The following is a 23,661-nucleotide window of genomic DNA, read 5'->3' on the forward strand; positions in this document are numbered from 1 at the left end:
AAAGCCACAAGTCCTTAATTAACCACAACTTCGATTTCACAAATAAAAATAAATGAAATTCAACTAAGGTATATTTTTTTTATATTGAAAATAAAAGCAAATTACACTTATAACCTATTTTTTCTTAAAATCTTTTACAATTATTTCTTTTATCGTTTCCATGTACTAGACTTTGAATTTGGTAAGTACAGTCCTGTTTAATTTTTTTTTCCCCCGAACTACTCGCCAGTAGCTTCTTCTAAAATACATTTTAAAACTAAAGCAGATATATACATAATATTAAGAAAAATTCAAGTAAGTGTAATTTGCATTTTTAAACACAATGATTGAACCTGGGGCTGCTGCCTCACTTCACAAAATTTATACAAAACCTGCCCTAGATTGATACACTTGCTATACCCATTTTAACCTACTCTCATTGACGGGAAATACACACAATGCCACCCGGTAAACTGCTGACCTCTGGAAAATATGGTATGACAAGAAAAATAGGTTATTACAAGTAGATTAAGAAAATATATCGTACGACAAAAATCACTAGGTTCCTTCATCATCTACTTGTTACCAGTATTCGTCAAACGTTCCTGCAGCTGTGTAGAGAGTTCTGATATTCGGGACAACAGTTTTCGCTGTTGATCTCGTGAATTTAGTGAGTGAGGAGTTATTAACTTGAGTGGATCACCAAGAAGCCGTTGGAGCTGAAAACACAACTGGGATGCTTCTGGGTCATCTGTACAAGTTTCAGCAATAAGTTGTAACAATTTACAGCTATGGTCTTGGGACAAAGATGGATGACATGGTACAGGAGGAACAAGAAAAGGATGTTGGAGTAGCTGAGGAATTCTCCACCTTTGATTGCGATCCCATGCTAGACACCTCTTCATAAGATCCATAAGCCATGGATTTGAAACTGGTTCATACATAATTTCATGATTTGGATCTGTTATAACTTTAAATTTGGACCAAAACGTCTTATACTCAGAAAAAGGTGTTCTCCCATATACCATCTGATAAAGGATGCAGCCCAGGGACCATATATCTGATGGCCGACCGCACTTTATGATGTTTCCGTTCGCATCAGACTCATTACACATGAACGCCTCTGGAGACATGTAACTCAGAGTACCTACCTACAAGGGTTGAAAACAATTTTAAGAGAAAATTAAACATTTACTATTTACAGTCAGTTTGATATTCCCTTAAAATTGGAATGAGAAGTTCAAAGATGAGTTCTTCATATAATTTTTCAAATAAATATTATTTTTAAAACTTTCACCTTAAGGAAATTCCAAACTGATCTTTAGGATGCAATCGTTCGGTTTATGCCTGGGAAAATAAACGTCACTTTAGTTTTTCCGATTATTTTAAGATGCTTTTTGGTACAATGCATGTTTTGAAGATTTAGTCATATTATTTGTCTCATTCTCCTCTTTCTATTGTTATTTTATGACGCTTTGACTATTTAAAATAAGCCTGTAAGAACACCAATGAATGATTATCCAGATGAACTTAAGGCATCCGTGGACTTAGCTTATTGTTGAGGTTCAGTCGGTAAACATAATCAGTTCATTAGAGATTGAACTGGTGCCAGTATTCATCCACGTGTAGAAAAAGAGCTACTTAAGTTCTTGCAGTAAAACACTCGAATAGCTAAACAAAAACCATATATATTCTACTAAGTCCTATCCAACACAAAAGTGTGATCAAATAATTCTTGAAACCAAAGTTGCCTTTATGTATTAACTAAGAGGGGAAGAGTGCCTCCGAACAATCTAATCTACAAAATTATTTCACAATTGCAATCGTAACAATTGATAGGAAATGAGGGGTCAATTTCACCAAAACATTACCAAAAAAATTATGTTCTTTGGACTTAAGTCACCAAAAATTATCTGAAATTGCAAATTTTTGCAAAGCTGAACAAACCATATATGCAATGGTAGGCCTACTAAAATATAACTTAATCACCCTCACCAAAACCACTTGATACAGTTGGTACATCACTAATAGCAGTTATGCACCGCATTTAACAATGCATAAAAAAATTTGGTTAGGGAATGCACACCTCAGTTATGAATAATGAAAAACAGTAACTGACTGGGGGGTAAAAGGCAGCATAAAGCCACAAGGTAAGAGAGGCATGCATCTCAATTGTAGCATATGTGTTAGAATTGGAATCTTCACAGATGCAAGAGACAACCACACAGAAGTATCTATGAAAGCTTTTTCTATAAAAACTTGCTTACTTGCACACTCTATTTTTCTCTTGATCTACATTTCATACAAACTATCAAAGGTTATTTATAAGCTATAAAACTGACAAACATAACTCCACACATAACACCCTCATTACTTTATAACTGACTCATTAATATTCTAACTGATATAACTGACTCATTAATATCCACTAACACAAACCTAAGGACATGACTCTTCACCAGAAAACTCTTCACATTTCTATTTTCTATTTTCTATTTTTATCTCATTAAAATTTAACCCAACAAAACTCCCCCTTAAATTTTAATTCTTCTTTTTTGAATTTTCCACCGGTTGATTTTTTTCGCGCTGCTTCCATGTTGCACCCCTTTCTTCAATTTTTTTTTTTTGTCCGGCGGTTCCTTCATTGGTGGAAGATAGACAGTCTTGAATTTTTCTCTTTTTCTCTTCAAGACCACATCCTTTTCTTCAAATGCACCTTCCATTTTTCCGCTCTCAGTTTCTTCATCGTCGGGTTCTTCTTCATCGAGTCCAGCTTCCACGCGCCTCATCAATGGAATCTCAGACAACCGTCCTCCAGGGAAATGGTTTCTTTTCGGTGGAGTCGACATCTTCCACTTCCACCATGAATTCAATGCAGTCTCCGACTTCTGACTTCCAACCCGAACCACGCCTATGTCGGTCTCTGACATCAACCTCATCACGCCGAGGTCGAGCTCTTCTCCAAAACATGAACTCAGTGATTTAGCCAGGATCTCCCCCATCCCGGTTATCAACACAGAACTCGGATTCGCGGTCTCCTCCATGCCGGTCTCCATCAAGCACCTAGGCTTCTCAATCTCCTTTCCGATTTTCGACTCTGTCTCCAGACACTCAGGTCCCACGAAGTCTTCTACCTCGACAATGGACTCGTCATTCCCGTCCTTATTCCCGTCCTTCTCTGCTTCGATCTCGGCTCCTTCGTTCTCCTCATCTTCGATCTCGGCTCCTTCGTTCTCCTCCTCTTCTATCTCGGCTCCCTCGTTCTCCTCCTCTTCTATCTCGGCTCCCTTGTTCTCCTCCTCTTCTATCTCGGCTCCTTCGACCGCAGTCATCTCCATCGTCTTCTTCTCCGAGTTGTCTCTTACGCGTTCTGACACGTCAATCTCCTCCGCGAATGCGTTGCCGTTGGCAACCTTGGATTCCGCCATCTCGGTCTCTTCTTCATATGCATCATTCTCATCATCTTCATCATCATCATTGAAGATTTCATCTTCTTCATTAATCAGATCAAAACGTCGAGGCAAGTATTTTGTTATGAAGGCCATTAGAAAATCCTTCCACATATTATTAAAGTCGCGGCAGTTCCATGTACGGAACCATTTGATTGCGCTTCCTCTGAGTCTTCTCATGGCTACCTGCCATTTGTTCTCCGTCCAGGTTTTTTCTTTCCGAAAATGTTCCTTCAAACAAAGAAGCCAATCTAATGCTTCATCCTTATCTCCATGAAAGAGTGGCACCTCCAACTCGCTCTTTTTCTCCATAGCTCTGATACCAGTTTGTTAGAATTGGAATCTTCACAGATGCAAGAGACAACCACACAGAAGTATCTATGAAAGCTTTTTCTATAAAAACTTGCTTACTTGCACACTCTCTTTTTCTCTTGATCTACATTTCATACAAACTATCAAAGGCTATTTATAAGCTATAAAACTGACAAACATAACTCCACACATAACACCCTCATTACTTTATAACTGACATAACTGACTCATTAATATTCTAACTGATATAACTGACTCATTAATATCCACTAACACAAACCTAAGGACATGACTCTTCACCAGAAAACTCTTCACATTTCTATTTTCTATTTTCTATTTTTATCTCATTAAAATTTAACCCAACAATATGTACAAGTGAGTCCAAAAGGAGAAAATAAGCATCACCTGTGAATCCCGTTGGATGTTAGTTGTATCACTCATTATTGCTTTGGCTATGCCAAAATCAATCAGTTTTAGGGAACCTTTGACAAGGAGGAAGTTAGCTGGCTTCAAGTCAGAGTGCACAATACGTTCCTCGTGAATAGTGTTGACAGCTTGAAGAATTTGCTGCAAAAGGTGTCAACAAAACAATCTCAGCTAATTTACATTAGCAGAACTCAAAAAACTTAAAAAGAAAAAAGAAATACTATTCTACTCCATCCAATAAAGAAAGAAAACGGAAGAGGAAAATTAACAGCCATTCTAATCATATAATGGAGAAAACTGGCAACAAGTGTGAGGGAACATCATTTCAAATCTGATTATGAATATAATAATAGGTGAATGAGCCTTTCGTTCGATCCCCCCCCCCCCCCCCCAACAACAAAAAGAATACTTTTTGGATGCTATATGAAATATGAAGAATTAATATAACTTCCAGAACACACGAAACTAGACATGGAGGTGCTATTTACATTCTTTTTGGATAATTAAAACACTAGAACTTTCAATGATTGAACAAAGAAGGAAAAACTAATCATACAACATGCAGGTTCACAGAAATGATAAAATATATACAAGGTTACATCGTAGATTTTGAAACCTGCCAATAAAATCGAAGCCAGTTCTCATCTATGGTCTGGTTGTATCCATCAAGTTCCTTCCACTTCTGGGACAACATGTGAGCCAAATCGATTTCCCCATATTCAAGTACCATGTATATATATCCATCATCCTTGAATCGGCCATCTTTATTACTGAAGGAGCCCTTCATGACTTCCTCAAGCAAAGCCTTGTCAGTCACCTAATTATAAGATTAAGTAAAAATAACATACACTAAACATAAATCAAGTAACATTCTAAAATTAAGTCCACAAAAATTGCAAAAACATGAAAACTTTCATACACACAGACAGACACACGCACACATGAAAATAAATAAATAAATAAATAAAATAAAAGATCCTGTTTCTAAAAATGCAAATAACCCTAGCCCCCAAAAAATGAAGAGCGTGTAAACAAAACTTAAGTGATCGTATATTTGTGTATCCTAATACGTCTGGAGAGATATGAAGCAGAAATAGTTTAAGCAAGAACTGCTAAGTATCATAACAGAAAACAGAAATTGAGCAGAGTACCTCATAATCTATAAGCTGTATAATATTATCCTTTCCTTTCAGCCTATTTAGATACTCAATCTCTTGACAAAACCCATATGCAGTAGTGTAATCACGACCCTTGAGCTTGATCTTTTTAAGTGCATAGATCCTACAGTCTGATGAAATCACTTTGTGCACTTCACTGCTTCCACCACTACCTATCTTGCCAAGCCGTTGGTAAAGCTTGCCATTGACTTTAAAAAACATATCAGGGTCATAGGACCTTTTCCGAGCAGCTGCTGATGAACCTTTACTACTTGTAGCCTTCTCTCTTTTTTCTAAGTTGGAAGACTCCAACTTCACATCTGAAGATGAGGTTTTGGGCATTGGAACCTGAGGTTGAGCGTTGGCAACATCTGCAGGCTCTTTCCCTTTATTTGACTTGTCTTCATGACAAGAATTGCTGGTTTCTTTTAAAATGCATCCTTGTTGCTCCTTAGATTGGTCGCTTTCCTTAAATGCCAGCTCTGCATCAATAGAAGAATCCGAAGCTTGGGCTGCAATCGTTGCCTGATCAACTGACATTCTATCAGGGTTTTTCAGGGAAGTATTTGGTGATTTCCTAACCCTTTCAGTTATAGGATGGGGATTAACATTAAGCTCCCCCAAAGGTTCAGCAGCCACACGTGAGCCACTGTCTGGATGTGAATGAGAATAACAGGTTGTTGAATTCAGCATGGGAGCTGAAGTTGAATGGACCGAGGTAGTTGTAGCACACGAAGGTCCAGCAACTGAAGATTGTGTCGCTGGCTGACTTAAAAAGTTTCCGAATTGCTGCATATGATCCTGAGTAACCGTCGTTCTCTTTGGCAGCATAGAGCTTATTCCTCCATCCTGAATTTTTTGGTGCTTTGAATCTTGATTGAATCCAATTGATCCTTCAAGTTGGCTGCTTTCAACCCACTCCATTTCTGCGAATCCAAGTGAACTCATATAAGATGTTAAGTTATCCAACTCAGTGGCCTTTACATCATGTGCCTCTGCATGGGGAACAGTGACAAGTTTGGAATATGCATAAACAAAACATAAGAAATTAAAAAGGGGAAAGATATAAAGAGAATTACCCTGTGGAGCAATGTTGCTAAAGTGAACTTTCTTCTGAGTATCTACATTTTGAGAAGGCATGACAATGTTGCTTTCACTTGAAATTGACGAATCAGCAGAGTCAGTGTTGTTTCTGAGTGCGAGTGATTCCTTCAACGACGTGTCCCCCTGAGACTTATTTGACACATTTCGTTGAGGAAGCAGCGTGCGCCTTGGCCTTATACAATTGGACTGCATTGTGCCTGAAAATTTTCTCAAAAACAAAAGAAATTGATAGAAACCCTACTACAACACCTATCCACTAGATACGAAAACCCTAGCTAGCTTGAAGTATTAAAAACAATTTAAGATAAATAAATAAATGAAGAGCAGGGCAAAGAAAGAGAGTGAGAGTGAATTGGAATTACCGAGAGGACGGTGGCGCTTCAAGGCGGCTTGGACGTGGCGGAGGAAGTCCGGCGGGGAAGAATCCGGCGGGTTGATCGGAAGGTTAGCCTTCCCATCCATGAAGCAATCTCCACCGCATTTCTATTACATCACATTCCCAAATTCCTTGCCACCAAACATCAAATTGAAATTGAAATTGAAATGTGCCTTTCGCGCTCCCCCTTTCTCATCAGTCATGGGCTTCTTTTGGGCCTCTCTCACCGTAATCATGGGCTGATCCAGTGGCTGGCTACTTGTCTATCTGGTTGATAAAAACATGCGTTTGAGACAACTCAACTGAAATCTAAATATGCAGTTAATCATTCAACCGTCAACACATAATAACTTAAATAATATAGCTATTTGGCTACCGACTACCGTTCATGCACTCTCTTTCCCTCCCCTAAATATCTATATTTGTAAAATTTCACTGTAAATTTGTCAATAATACAAGGGAAAATATTTTCTTACGTTGTAGAAAAATTATTTTCTCCTATTAATAGCCCTTTGATTTTTATATCGTATTTTTTGCTGTTTTTTAATTTTTTTTAATAGATATAAGCCCCACAAAAGATGTGTTCTTAGCATAAATTTTTTTCTTGTGCTGTATGAGAAAATTAAAACTCATAATATAAACACTATATTCTCAATATACATACATATATGTGAGTTATTAATTTTATGTAACTAGAGATAGTATTCTTATGCGGTTGAGACAAATATGTAGGATCCATAATTAAAAAAAAAAAAAAAAGAAGACAAAAACTGGCACAGATTCAATGGGTGAACAAAGATAGCTTTCTCCGATGACATGAGACTTATATTTATTTTTATTTCCATATATATATATATAAAAGATCCTTTAATATCGATGTCAAATTTTAATATTTGACATCAAATACTGACAATTAATTTTCGTCAATTAATAATTATCATTTATAAAAACTCTTTTAAGTTGACCCCTTCGCGGCCTGGCCTGGCAAGTTGCAATTTGGGCTCCGAGAACCCAAAGAGAGTCTTTTCGGCCTTTGCAATATTTGCTTCCTATAGTCTTTTAAAATTTAAACACAACTCACATATTGGAATCATAACTTACATGTTCTGACAACTTTTTAGGGCAACTTGAAGTGCAAGGGATCAAATTTCAAAAGAATAAAATAAAATAAAAGATGGTAAGCTAGTAGATTACTGCTTAGATTGGAGTACAATAATTTATGTAAATTCTAAATATTTCCTGCCATTGTTATGACAAAATAAATCGTAAATTGATTGCGCTAAAATTGCCTGGAACGATATTAACAAGAATCAAGACAAAACAGCTGTGTCAATATCTTGTATCGGAAAGAAAAATTGTACTTACTAGGTGAGATGATTAGTTTGGAGGCTAAAAAATTATTAATATAATCTCACTTAATAACTTAAGCTCTTAGATGAGATGATTATTTTTTGTGAATTTTTTTTAAACCATTAATATAGCCTACTTATGTTTTGGGTTGAAAAGCTAGTACGTGTTACTTTTTATTGTCCGCTAATTTGGAGCGAATAATCAAATAACAATGGCCTGACCACTTCCGTAGTTGATACATTTTTTTTTTTTGTAAATTCCGTATTTGATACATTATACGCAGGGGCGGACCTAGAAGGGGGCTAGGGTGGGCCCCCGCTCCCCTTAAAATTTGATAGAAAAAATATATATATATAGGTATTTTAATAATATTACAAAATGTGTGTGAGTGGGTAAATTACTGACATGAGTGAGCGTGAAGAGGAAGCACAAAATTTCAACAGCTCAAATCAAACTTCTGAAAATTGTTCAGCTTGTAATTGCAATAGAAGACAACTGCAAAGGAAACACAAGCATTTTCATTGATGGGGGCGTGAGACTCAATCTTGAAACACTCTTCAAGTACCTGTTCACTCTTCAATAGTAATGTTCTCCAACTATTTTACATAGAAAAGCAAATGATGGAAAAAAAAAATTAGCCATATTTTTACTTCATCTCCTATCAGACATAGGCAAATAATTTCCCAACCCCAATTTCTTAGGAATTTTTTTTTCACCTCCTTCCAAACACGTGATTAGATTAAAAAATTGTAGTGTGTTCTTCAAAATTATTCTTAATCTCTTTAAATTTCCAACAATTCTAACTATAAAAAGAATGAAAACACACATATAACATTGTGGGTATCTAATTTATTGATCGATAACATGATTTATTTATGAGTTTGTCTCTTCTGCAGCAATAGCATATAAATTTTTTTATAGCAAACATATTTACACATGCGGATTCTGACATTTAAAAAGAAAGAAAAAAGTGAGGATCTGCATGCTTAAAATAAAATCAAGAACAAGCTTCAAAATAAAATAGAAGACCAATTTCTTGATGATTCTTTGATTACATACATTAAAAAAGAAATTATTTTGAGTTATAACACGGATTCAATTATATATGAGTTTAACAATAAAAAAAATACGTAAAATAAGAGTCAAATGAAATGAAGTGATCTTAATCTTTGTAATAGATTTCTTTTAATTTTTTTTTTATATTGAGTCTGTATTATATTTCAAATATTTTTGTTTATAATATAATATTTTTTATTTTCGCTCCCTGTCATTAAAATTCCTGAGTCCGCCACTGATTATACGCTAGTGACTACCAAATATCGTAATATAGTTTTGCTATGTTTAGTTGTTAAATTGTCCGTAGAGAGGACAATTACAATCAAATTGCTGCTTCTCACAGATCTGTGATCTTTTTGTCGTTCAAGGTTTCTTTGATTGTCCGTTACCTTGGAAAAAATATGACATGCACTTGTATTAAGAATCTTCTTACTTCCGTTACCATTTGGTTTCTAAGAAATATTACGGGTTCAATATTAGAGTAATCGTCACAGTTCACACCTTTTCTAACGGCAACGGCTATGTTCTGTTCTGTGTGCTTTTATGCTTTTGCAACACAAAGATACAATGCATAATGCATTATGCATACACAAATTCAAGCCGGAGTTAGAAACTTAGAATAGTAAAAGTTAGCGGTTAAAACAAAATTTTCAAAACTTTAGGGGGAAATTGCTGATTTTTATGTTAATTAAAGTAGAGGGCTTTATTCCATTGCATATGGGGTGGCATGATTTTGAGGCAAAAGGAATCAAGTAAGCAGCTTTTCACCATTATGGGGTAATTAGTGGAGTACCTTGCAAATGGTGCAATGTGTTTAGCCTCAAAAAGTCCACCTTGGGCTTAGAATAACGACAAGCCTAATTAATTATTCAACTCTCCCCCCATAAATTTGTGCTGGGTTGGGTTGCAGGTACAAAATGAACCATTTATTACCCTTGGATGCATTTTCTAGCTGTGATATATAAATGCTTTTGTCCTATCCAGCAATATTAATTAGTTATCTATAAGATCTGTTGAGATATGGTCCCTGTCACCGATTATGGCATATTGATTTAGCCATGGTCTTTGTCTTAAAGCCTAAACTAACATTTTCCAAGGTTCGTTCAATTCACCTGTAAAATAATGTTTAGAAATTGTTTTAGAAAGCTTACAATGATGGTAACCAAGGCAGTTCCAGGAAAACGATATGTTCAAAAATTGTGTACTGGCCACATTAAAGATTGAGAATGTTCTAAAAACATATTAAGTCATTGAATGAATCGATCAAGGTGTTATGGCTCATTAATTTGATCATAGTTAAACTATAGTTTCATTGGTGATAATTAAATGTATGTATTTTAAATATTATATATTATATTAAGTAATAAATTAATGTAAAATCATAATAAATCAATTTAAATAAAAGTTTAAATTAACATGAAATGACTATATTACGTGTCTTGTGAGATAAAGAATTTATAATATGAGACTAAATAATAATTTATGAGAAATATTACTCTGCTTTCATACAAGATAACTTCTCTCATATTATCTCACTTCTATTTTCGCACTTCATTTTTTTTTTATGTAATGGTGGAACCTATTCATTTTCTCTCTATTTATCATATGTAAAGGAAGAGTAATAAAACTCATAATTTATTATGTAAATTGGTTTTTTATTTGGCTAAACAAATATTTTTTGTTCAGTTAAAAAATAAAATAAAAAGAAAAACAACTAGTTAAAACCTGTTCTACATCACCCATCCTGTACTGGTTTTCACCGATTCCACGGATTTTGCATTGGTTCCTTCCATTGCATTAATTTCATCGGAATTTGAGCACCAACATGATCCACTTTTTAATGTAACGCGATTGTCTGCTGGATTAAAAAAATGAAACGCAAATAGTTTTCTCCCGAAGTTTTTTATGTTAGCAATTGTTCTTTTTTGGGTTAGTTTTCATTGTTAGCTCAACATGATCACATTCAAAATAAATTGAAAGAAATATCGGCGGTTAAACTCCATTTTTGGTTGATGAACTTTCAGTATGTGTAAGTTGTTGAGTTAAAATGATTCCTCATCATATATCAGAGTACCCGTGATTATTATGGGGTCGCATTTCGCCACTTTCATTTTTTGGAATAATTAAATGAGGGCGGTTATATTTATTATAATTATAATCTTACTTTGTAATTGATTATCGTTGAATTAATTTGAAATCGATGGTAATTAATTTTTTTTATTTTTCAACCATTGATTTTAAAAGTTTAACAATAACCAATCAGATAATAAAATTAAAATGATAATAAATATAACCTTTTTCTAATTAAATTAACATAATGTAGGGGGGAAATGTAACTCATGCTCCAATGGATATGTTAGAGAAACTATTAGGTGACATGTTTTTTACCAACAAATATTAAGGTAGTGTTTGGTTGAAGGTTTATTTTAGAATTGATGAGAAAATGTAGGTGAATATTGGAAAATACCATGTTTGGTTCAGGTTTTTTCAAGAAATACCAGACAAATAGGATAGATGGGAAAATGACTTTTGTGTTGATTTTTGGATGAAATTCACTGTTACAGAATACCACTTGAGATGTGGTATTGTGAGATGACTGGGGAAGTGAAAAAATAGGTGCAAAGTTTCTCCCGAACATAAATTTTGCATATTTAAATAAATTTATCTGATAATATTTGGGTCAACCAAACAACTTATTTTACATTTTTCTATCAAACTCACTTTCCAACCATTTTCCTATCAATTACATTTCTCTAATAAAAAAAAATTTCTTCCGAACTAAACACTGAAGCTATTATTAACCATAAAACTCAAGTACTTGACTCATCGTGGGAATTAGGGAACCCACAGGGCAATAAAGATGGTCAGTATGATATTTACAAAAAAAAGGCAGGGGGACAGGTAGGCCATATCTCTCTCTTTTTAATATTAAAATCGGTTCATCGTTTCTATAGTTATCAAATGCGATTGCGATATGTGGCGGCCAACTCAGAAAAACGCTATAGTGTTATAGTGGGTTGCAGTTGCGGAAATAGCGGAATAGATATATGACAGAAATAATGATAAAAAGAAATATTTTTTAAAGACAGAGATAATAGAAGTGACATAGAGAGACGCAGATAGACTAAAAAACCCTTAAATTTTTTCTGTTATACATTTAAATTTAGTACAAAGTTGACATTTTGTCTTATGATAGCAATATGACCGCAAATGTGATGGCAATGGCCGCTATTGCGTTCCGGTGTGGCGCGGCGCGGTGTCTTGCGGCGAGGCACCGCAATACTCATACGGCGCGGCTCGTGACGCTATTGCAGCGCAATTAACTACTATGATCGTTTCATGATTAATTCAATTCTAATAGCCTTAAAATTAAGACTTTAAATTTCTCCTAAAGATTAATGAAAAAAATCAAACATATATTTTCGTTTCCACATGTTCAGTTACCTGTCAACTGAGTTACCCTATCTCTTTACTTTCTCACTGACTAAAAAAAAGGACTCTTCAATCTATAGAAATCAACGGTGAGATTCTCATCATAAAGTCATATATCTGCCCCAGAGGAAGAGCTATAGGTTCCTGAAAGTTTCATATCATCAAATAGCAAAGAAAACTATGAGAGCTCCACCCAAAAGAACCAAATCCAGAATCATATTTTAGCTCTACTATAGATATCTCTGGTTATCCAAAAGCCATCATTTTGTTAAGCTGACGAAAACTTCAATGCTTTCTAAAATGAGCAACAGACCCAAAACCCAAAGAAAACCAACCATTACCAAGCATGTTAGCCAAAACCAACAGCCACAGAAAACAGAGAAACAACCTTCGTGGGCAGTGGTAAGAGGCCTATTGCCTTGTAGAAATGTCCAAATCCAACAACAGCACCAGAAGGAAGCAAAAACGCAACCGTTAGCGGAAGCAAAACAACCAGGGAAAAAACAGGAACAGAGAAAGCTGCAAGAGGAACGAGTCCCAGAAGAAAACAGCAAGAACAGCAAGAAGATGAAATGTTCAGGCTCGCTTTGTTACAACACCAAGGTGATGGCAAGGCCTGAATCGGGAACCCCCGATATTCACAAGAAAAGGGTGTCACTGGGTGGATGCAACAACAACAACAATAATGGTTCAAGCAGATCCATGAAAGCCCCTCTAAATGAACTCAATGGTGTTGTGTCTGCTTCATCTTCTTCATTATCAGCATCTTCTAGTTCTTCTGCTGGTGGGTCTTTTAGGGGAATGCCATTCAGGAGACTCTCCGGTTGTTATGAGTGTCGAATGGTGGTAGACCCTGTTCTAGGTCTCACCAGAGACCCTTCTCTAAGGAGCAGCATTTGTTCTTGCCCTGACTGTGGTGAGATCATGAAAGCTGAAAGTTTGGAGCATCATCAAGCTGTTAAACATGCAGGTATGTATATATGGTTCAGTTTATATTAATGGTTTTATACATTTCTATTCTATGTTCTCTGACACAGTTTCCTCTTCATACGAGAGTTCACTGGACTAAGATGGTGGATAATACACAAGCTCATCTATCTATGTTAAGAAATTTCAAAAGATTTAATTATTTATTAATTAAACGAGAGTGGTGAGGATTGAACATGTGATAAAACTCTTATGATACCGTATAAAGAACTAATTCAATGTTTAATTTGTTGGATGGTGTTATATGGTTTTATACTACCAATGCAACATAACTGAATATATGTTTTAATTATCTTTTGCCGTGTTATCAATTTCAGTTTCTGAACTGGGTTCAGAAGATACGAGCAAGAACATAGTTGAAATTATATTCCACTCGAGCTGGCTAAAGAAGCAATCTCCAGTGTGCGAGATCGAACGCATCCTTAAAGTCCACAACACGCAGAGGACAATAAGCAAATTCGAAGAGTACAGAGATTCCATCAAAGCCAAAGCCACAAAGCACACGAAGAAACATCCACGTTGCATAGCAGATGGCAACGAGCTACTCAGGTTTCACTGCACTACCTTTGTGTGCTCACTAGGCCTAAACGGATCCTCCAACCTTTGCAACTCAATACCACAATGTAATGTATGTAGCATAATCAAGCATGGGTTTAAGGTCACCGGAGGAAATGGTATATTGACGACGGCAACAAGTGGGAAGGCCCACGACAATGCGGTTGTTTCAGTGGAAGAGAGTAACGACAAGAGGGCAATGCTGGTTTGTCGGGTGATAGCAGGCAAGGTGAAGAAGAATACGGAAGGTGGTGTGGAGGAGTATGATTCGGTTGCAGGGCCTGTTGGGGCTTATTCTAATTTGGATGAGTTGTATGTGTTCAATCCTCGAGCTATATTGCCTTGCTTTGTTGTAATCTATAGAGGCTTTTGATATGTGTTGGTTTTTGTTGGATTAATTTGGGGTGAACTTTCTGATATATCATTTGCTTTGCTTTGCTTTATTATCTCTTTTAAGTTTTAGCATCATATAGTTAAGTATAGATCAGTTTCAGTTCATTTTTGTATGTGTTGGTGGGTATCACTCATTCACTCCCTCCCCAATCGATGGCAGATTTAATCTAGGATTGTATATTACAGCATTTAATTTACCTTATATTAAGCATACATATATGTAGCAAGTTTATAATTTTTTTTTACAAATTATACTAATTATGACTAATCATACATTTATGATCGGTCATTTAATACGTAAAGCTCACCTTTGGATTTTATCAGCTTAAATGCTTTGACTCTACCAAACTATTTATTTTTGTAAAAATTCAAGTGGGAAATTTAATTAGGAATATATCCCAAGGAGACACTATTTTTTTTTCTTGCAAATTTTTAAGAAAATTCATTACAATATAAAGGGATTTATGGAAGGGAGGTAAAGAATCTCCTACAACCTCAAGGTTTGAAAATTTCTCCAACGAGCAGAAACTGTCAATCTGAAATACTGAAAGAAGAAAGACTTAGACAATCCTGAATTATCCTTATGTTTTAACTTTGTTTTTCAACTTTACATAAATGTTGGCAAGTATAAAGCATTTTATAATTTAACCCCATTAGTGCAAAAAGCAATGAATGAGGTCAATGGCTAAGTTACCATCTTCGTAAGACAAAGGGCACCTTCTACTCTAATCGCTTCTTCGAAACCACATTTTGTTTTGTCTTATTGTTTTGTCTTATTGTTTCATCAGAATGCTCGTTTTACCTTGAAGTTGAATTCTATGAAACAGGAACAGCTTCGTAAAAAGTTATAATAGCTCGATATACGTGGCAACCTTTTTCAGGAAGCTATTATTGTATATTATTAATGGAATCGAAGCCCTTCATATTCCTAGTTTAGGCATCGGACAACCTTTTTTTGTCATGCACATTAGCAGAGTTATGCGGTTTAATAAGGCAACCTCAGGGTCATGCGTGTTATCTAGATTTGTGTGGTGCATTTCCATCGAATCCGGAACAAGTCGTACCGCTAGTTGACTCTTGTTTTGTACTCGTATGTATTATGACTAAGGGAAATATTATTTTGCTTTCATACAAGATAACTTCTCTCGTGTTCTTTCATTTTGATTTTTGCACTCTACATTTTTCATTTTTTTTCTTGTAATGATAGAACCTACCCATTTTCTCTCTACAACATAAGATAATTATCTTATGTAAAAGAAGACTAATAAAACCTCATGATTAATATCGCCTTAACCTTTGTTAACCAAAATTAAGCAACTCAGCATTGGCTTAACAATCACCACAAATATCAAGAGAATCGTGAATATCAAAACGTAAGTTTCCCTCAAATGCACAAAACACCAACAAAAGAAAACAAAGCACTAAGAACTGTTTTCTTTGGCACACTAAAAGCTTTGGCACCAATCAGAAGCCATGTTAGGATGCAGCTACCTGGTCCAAGTAATGCTTATAAGCTATAGATAGAGGTCTGTTTGAGCTTGATTACTGAATGGTGACCATTTAGCTCTTCTTCATAGCCAACTAAACATGGCGCGAAATCAGTGGCCAAAAAGAATTTTGGCGTGGGATTTTCGCGGTAACTTTTGCAGTGTGTTTCTAGTTATTGGAAACTGTGAAGGAATCAGAACTTTAACATGCCATGCTTGTGAAGATCGAAACAAAAAGAAAAACTCGTAGTAAGTCAGAATACTGAGTCTGGAGATAAAGTGGGTGCAATGATTGAAAAAGAAATAAACAACATAGCAGGAGAATAAATTCCAGGGAAGACTTCAAAAAATAAATTCCACGGAAAACACTGACACTAGCATGCATGGTGGAGACGTTGCACAGCAATGAATTGGCCTTATGCAGGCAGATAACAATGATAATGAGGAGGTGGGGTTCACCATTTAATCTTGACCTAGTGAGAAGACCTACCCATGTTCCTAGTGTAGTAGTGTTTGCCTAGTGCTGATGATGGGTCTGGCTCATATGGTTTGAATAGTGATTAATTGCAAGGACCACTTTATGCCTTCCACCCTAGGTCCAAGGTAATCTCAGTCTCGGAAAATTAAAAGAAAAAGGTACTTTGCATTGTCGCAAACTGGCTTGCCAAAAACACAGTGCTCTCCTAATTTAGGTGCTCGCAACCGCCTGCTGGAGCTTTGAAACTAATATGAAGCAGCCACTTTAAGTATTTTAAGAGTTAACAATTTGTCCGTAATATTACATTTTATCACATCATATTATATTATTATGCAAAAGAGAATATTATTCAGATTTTCTATTATATTTTTTTCTCCTTTCTTAACTAAATTTCTATAATTTTAACACGGCATCAGAGTCATGATTATCCATTAGCATAGTTTTCTTCTTTTGTTTACAGAGTTAACTGAACTCAATTACCACCAAAACTATGGGCTTGTTTGAAATCAGTTTTCGAAAATGTTTTTTGATTTTCAGAAAAAACAAAAAAAACTTGTTTGGTAAGGTCTATTTTGTAAAAAAATAATAATTAAAAACTGTAACTATTTTTTTGTTTTCAGAATCAAATTTTAGAGTACATGGTTGGGTTGTTTTTGTTTTTTATTTTTGTTTTTAACTTTCAAAACAAAATAAAAAATAACTGTTTCCATAATTCTTCTTCTTGAAACTCAAAGAGCAGAGAAAGAATGGAAGAAGGAATGTGGAAAATTCTATTGATTTCATTATCTGAGAGTTACAGAACAAAGTGACTATTTATACACATCAAGAAAGAGAAGTACATGCACGCGTAATAGCTAAACTAACTAACTGCATAACTGAATTTCATAACAGACTCTCAAACTAAAAATAAGTCAAGCAGTTGATGTGGCTAATATATTCTGTCATGGTTAATAGCTTGAATGTGTGATACACGCGATGATTTGCTTCTCTGAATTTGGGCTTCAGCATCTTGAACTTTAGTTGCATTATGTTGGGCTTGGGCAGCTTCTATGTTCTCTTGTATGATGTAACACCCCGTTCTAGAACCGGTTTGTTAACATCGCATTATGATATTAAGCGCAGTTACAATCACATGGGTTCAATTAAAATCCGGATAAATTTTTCATTTTAAAACGTACCGAACTTATAATACCCAATTTCGTGATCATAACCATATTACCTTGCGGAAACAGATAAATTAAGCTTAACATCATGTTCATTTCCCATTTTTAAACCATTAATTTACTTCTTGTTTAGTTCAATACTTCTACTATATTGTAGGTTTCTTCATTAGCTACCCGTGGCTTCAAACCGTGCTCAAATCGGAGCACTGTAGTCCAAGTTAGGACAATTTGAAGCAACACAAGAGAGTGTTGGTCACAGGCCCCGCGCGCTTCAGCGCGCTACCGGGCGCTCAAGCGCGCGCTATCGGGCGCTAAAGCCTCCATCTGGGCGCTTAAGCGCACGGAGGCAGTAAGCATCAGGCATTCCAGTGTGGATGGGCGCTTAAGCGCGCAACAGGGCGCTCAGGCGCGCTATCCTGGGCGCTCAAGCTCCCACGGGGACGTTTTAGCGCGCAGAGACAGAAGCATCTCCTCCTTCAGTGGCGAAGGGCGCTTAAGCGCGGACCAGGGCGCTCAAGCGCGCAACCCTGGGCGCTTAAGCCCCACCCTGGGCGCTAAAACACGAGGGGGCAGTAAGCCACCCAACTTTCTGCAGCAAAGGGCGCTTAAGCGCACGCCAGGGCGCTCCAGCGCGCAATTCTGGGCGCTTAAGCCCCCACTTGGGCGCTCCAGCGCAAGGAGGCAGAATGCATTGGCACTCGCAGGGGCAGCAGGGCGCTTGGGCGCGCTCCTGGGCGCTTAAGCGCGCTGCCAGGGAATTCCAATTCCCACATTTCTCAAGTCCAAGCCTAGGGGAAAATGCATCCCCATTACAAACCCCAATTGTCCATGCCCCAAAACTAAATCCTAGCACTCATCCAACCTCTCCTCATGAGATTTAGCTAGAATTTGGGCAGCATGACCTTTGTTTTCTTATCGTTTACCAGTTTAAACAAAAGGGTACCTAATTGATTTTCAGCCCAACCAATTCAACAACTCAATACATAACAAGCATGCATATATTGAAGTTCAAGTAGGCATCATTTACATTACATATCCTTTACAAATCATAGAACTTAGCTTACAAAACACTATGATCATTCCCTTGGCTCCCATCAACAAAAGGTGTAACCAAAGGCATGAGCATAGGCTAAGTTCATCCAATGAATCAAGATATACAAATGACCATGGGCTTTCAAAATGAAATCCTATACATGTCAACTACAAAAGGTATGCATAAACTCAAAGAAATGCCATATTTCATGCATAATCCAGATATGGCCACTTGCCACCAGAGGCTCCTGCAGCATCCTTACCTGAAAGGGGGTCCCCACAACACGGGGTGAGATATACGAATATATCCAGTAAACCAGGGGTCCTTGGAGCATCTCTCCACCCCACAGTTCCATATCAGTGTAATAGCAATAACAATAATAATGCAGTAAATACATATCTATGCAAAGTGCAATACATCTCCAGGAGAAATCCCTCGAGCTCTCAAGCTGTCCTAAGGAAACTCAGATGCAATTAGTCCTACTGGCCAGCTAACTACCAAGTATGATTTACGCATCGTCATGCAACATACCAACATAGGGAAACACCATCCTATGCCACACCAAATGCATACACATACGTATAACAAAGCATTACACTATTTTATTGCATTTATATACACAATCACAACCTCTACCCTTTCAGGGCTTGGTAGAACAGTCAAGGGAATTACACCCAAGGTCCGAAGGCTTACCTCAATGCTTCAGTCAACCTTTGTTCTTCACCAACAGTTTCAGCAATCAACTTTTACAAACATACACCTACACATGGTGTAATGCAATCAACACATTGCATCCAAGAGTATTTCACAATCAACCATCAATTACTCAATTCAAAGCACAACACAAGTATGAGCTTACCAATTCCAATGAGCTATTCAAGCTCCATAGCTTGCTCCAATGGTTGATCACTCACGGTTGGTCCAAATGTCTCAATCCTAGACATCACAAGGATCCAATCAATCATTCAACTCACTAATTGTTCAACATGCTAGAATACTAACCAATCCAAGCATGAATTTTCCAATATTATGAACAATTATCAAATGACTATCTAGGCTCATTTCCACCGATTAAATGACATTCCTAGCATTTTCCATAACATGCTCTAAGCTCCATTCTTCCTAGAACATAGCTAATTCAACTACATTTCATAAAAATCCCAATTTACTATTCACAAACCCTAACTCATGCAAATTTCAAGGAATCATGAGGTTCAAGGGTTAGAATCTTACCACCAATGGTCACACAACCAAGGATTGATGGCTCCTCAAGCTTCAATGGAGGTAGAAACTCTCAAAACCCCAAATTTCTCCAAAGGGCCGAATTTTTGAGAGGTAATATCTCTCTCCACAATGCTCCCCACTCAAAACAAAGCTAGGATTATGAAAGAGGGGAAGATTTAGAGTGATTTAGGCTTTTGAATCACTCCAAAACGGTTAAGATTTGCTCTCTCTCTCTCTTCCTCTCTCTCCCTTCTTCTTCTTTCTCCTTCTTCCTTTCCTCTTCTCTGATGCTCGACGGGTTGCTTGGGGGGGTTTGGGTTCATTTTGGCTTTTAATCACTTAACATAGGTTAAGTGGCTTTAAGCGGGTATTGGTTCGTCTATCTATTCAACTCCAATAATTACCAAACTTTACCCAAAAGTCTGGAATATTATTCTAGGAATATTACTATTTTTATTTTTATATTTTGGGTACTTTTGCCAGTACCCATTTATACCCCTTAATTTTCACTGAGTACACTTTTTAACTCCAAAGTGACTCAGATTCATTTAATTAAGCCTTATACTTAATTTCACTCACTAAAACATGTTTAATTAATTAATTACACTTGATTTACTAATTAATTAAGATGGGCTATTATAGTCACCCCACCTTTTAGCGATTTTGTCCGCAAAATCAAGAACGTACCTGTCCTTAAACTCAGGATATTGCCGGAGAAGCTCATCTTCCCGCTCCCAAGTGGACTCTTCAGGCGTCCTTCCTTCCCATTGGACTTTCACCATAGGAATAGATTTATTTCTCAGCTTCTTCTCATCTCTTTCAAGTATCTTCAGTGGCCCAATAGGAGTCTTCAAATTCTCCCGGATTTCAACATTATCAGGTTGAACCACATGAGAAGGATCAGCTACATATTTCCTCAGCTGAGAAACATGAAACACATCATGCAAATTTGCCAATTGCGGAGGTAAGGCAAGCTGGTAGGCAACCGGTCCCACCCTACGAAGAATCTGGTAGGGTCCAATAAATCTCGGACTCAGCTTCCTCACTCCAAGGGCTCGTCCCACACCCGTAACTGGTGACAGCTTCAGGAACACATGATCTCCCTCCTCAAACTCTAGAGGTCGATGCTTGAGATCATAGTAACTTTTCTGACGATCCTGAGCCTTTTTCAGACGATCCCTAATCATTTTGATCTGCTCAGTAGTCTCCTGAACAAAATCCAATCCAAACCGCTCTGTGTCTCCAACCTCTGACCAACAAGTAGGTGTCCTACACCTGCGACCATACAAGGCCTCGTAGGGAGCCATACCCAGACTAGCATGGAAACTATTATTATATGAAAACTCAACCAGCGGGAGATATCGATCCCATGCAGTACCCTGCTCCAGGGTGCAAGCCCTCAGCATATCCTCCAACGTCTGAATGGTCCTCTCAGTCTGACCATCCGTCTGTGGGTGATAAGCAGTGCTCAGTCTCAACTGAGTGCCAAGAGCCTCCTGCAATGCTCCCCAGAAGCGAGAAGTGAACTTCGGGTCCCGATCACTAACAATGCTCTCAGGCACCCCATGAAGCCTCACAATCTCCTTCACATAGAGCCTAGCCAATCTCTCCGCAGAGAAATCTACCCGAACTGGCAAAAAGTGTGCGGATTTTGTCAATCTATCCACAATCACCCATATAGAATCATAACTAGCCTGTGTTCGCGGCAATCCCACTACGAAATCCATGGAGATACTCTCCCATTTCCATTCAGGAACATCCAGAGGTTGCAACATACCAGAAGGCTTTTGATGCTCAATCTTTACCTTCTGACAAATGAGACACTTAGAGACAAATTCGGCAATATCTTTCTTCATACCAGGCCACCAGAAATTCATCTTTAGGTCCTGATACATCTTTGTAGCTCCCGGATGAACTGTAAAATGACCCTTATGAGCCTCTGTCATCACTTCTTCCGCCAACTGCCTAGGTACAACTACACGACCCTGATATAATAGTATACCCTCATCATTGCAGGATACACCACTCTGACCTTTTAGTCGTCTAGCACTTTCATTTTGCAGTTGGGCTTCTTTGATTCTGGTCATCAGTTCATTCTCAATGCTTGTGATTTCAAAGCCACAAATTTTACATGGAAAGATTTTAGATAATTGAATATCTCTGAACCTCTCAATCACATCATAATCTCTGATCATCATGCTTGATATACTCACGGATTTTCGGCTCAGTGCATCCGCTACAACATTAGCCTTACCAGGATGATATTTCAATTCAAAATCATAGTCCTTTAGGAACTCGGTCCACCGTCGTTGTCTCATATTCAGCTCCTTCTGATCAAACAAGTATTTCAAACTCTTGTGATCGCTGAATATTGCAAATTGCATTCCATACAAGAAATGCCTCCACTGTTTCAACCCAAAAACAATTGCAGCAAGCTCAAGGTCATGGGTCGGATAATTTTCTTCGTGCGGTTTCAATTGCCTCGATGCATAAGCTACCACTCGCCTATCTTGCATCAGTACACATCCCAATCCCTTCTTGGAAGCATCGCTGTATAGCTCAAATTCACCTTCCGGGTCGGGAAGTACTAACACCGGAGCGGTCGTCAGTTTCTCCTTAAGGCTCTGAAAGCATTCTTCACATTCTTGTGTCCAAACAAATGGAGTATCCTTCCGGGTCAAACGGGTCAATGGCAACACCATGGCTGAAAATTCTTTAATGAATCTCCGGTAATAACCAGCCAAACCCAGAAAACTTCTTATTTCTGTTACTGTCTTGGGTCTCTCCCAATCAACAACTGCCTCTATCTTGCTAGGATCAACCGCTACTCCCTCAGCAGAGATAACGTGACCCAGAAATTGCACTTGAGAAAGCCAAAACTCACATTTAGAAGGCTTTGCATATAACTGTTTCTCTCTGAGAATTTGCAACACAGTTCTCAAGTGACCTTCATGCTCTTCCTTACTCTTGGAATATATCAGGATATCATCAATAAACACAATCACGAATTGATCCAGAAACGGCTTAAATATGCGATTCATGTAATCCATAAACACCGCAGGAGCATTAGTGAGTCCAAATGGAATTACTTGATACTCATAATGTCCATATCTAGATCGGAAGGCAGTCTTCGGAATATCTTCCTGCCTAATTCGGATTTGATGATAACCCGACCTCAAATCAATCTTTGAGAAAACACAAGCACCCCTCAACTGATCAAGCAAATCATCTATGCGAGGGAGAGGATACTTGTTCTTAATGGTAACCTTATTCAACTGACGGTAATCAGTGCACAATCTCATGCTACCGTCCTTCTTCTTAACAAATATGACTGGTGCTCCCCACGGGGACACACTTGGCCGGATAAACTGCTTAGCCGAAAGCTCTTCAATAATCTCTCTATGAGGCGGAAGTTGTGGAATTTCATCTGGAAACACATCCACAAACTCCCTCACCACGGAAATAGTGCCAATCTCCTCATGACTTCCGCCTACTAAACCCCCCACAAAGACGACCTCTATGCTCTTTGCCACACTGCACTTGGGAGGAGGTCCTCTATCAACAAACTTCTTCTGAGTAGTTTTTTGACCGGATCTTCCACAATAATTTGCTTTATTGGAACTAGGTGCCTGAGCCTCAAAGACTTCTTGGCTTGGGACACCTTATACACTTCTTCCACCTTTCTACACTCGTTTACAAT

At 37.4% G+C, this 23,661-nt stretch overlaps 2 protein-coding genes across 2 annotated transcripts; one reads left to right on the top strand and one right to left on the bottom strand.

The window, feature by feature from the left end:
* Positions 1 to 341: 341 nt before the first annotated feature.
* LOC133302243 (serine/threonine-protein kinase MPS1-like) lies at positions 342 to 6,889 on the bottom strand. The gene is made up of 5 exons (XM_061501999.1): positions 6,790 to 6,889; positions 5,318 to 6,624; positions 4,783 to 4,983; positions 4,146 to 4,307; positions 342 to 1,130 (listed from the first exon to the last, which is right to left on the bottom strand). Exons 1-5 carry the CDS (start codon positions 6,887 to 6,889, stop codon positions 555 to 557), a joined length of 2,346 nt encoding a protein of 781 aa, XP_061357983.1. The 3' UTR covers positions 342 to 554.
* Positions 6,890 to 12,941: 6,052 nt separating this feature from the next.
* Positions 12,942 to 14,568, top strand: LOC133302254 (uncharacterized). Its single transcript, XM_061502009.1, has 2 exons — positions 12,942 to 13,611; positions 13,946 to 14,568. Exons 1-2 carry the CDS (start codon positions 12,942 to 12,944, stop codon positions 14,554 to 14,556), a joined length of 1,281 nt encoding a protein of 426 aa, XP_061357993.1. The 3' UTR covers positions 14,557 to 14,568.
* Positions 14,569 to 23,661: the final 9,093 nt, after the last annotated feature.

Source organism: Gastrolobium bilobum, unplaced genomic scaffold (genome assembly GCF_033153095.1).
Source record: "Gastrolobium bilobum isolate Gb01-03AN ecotype WA unplaced genomic scaffold, APGP_CSIRO_Gbil_v1 utg4843, whole genome shotgun sequence".
In the NCBI taxonomy this organism is placed as follows: Eukaryota; Viridiplantae; Streptophyta; class Magnoliopsida; order Fabales; family Fabaceae; genus Gastrolobium; species Gastrolobium bilobum.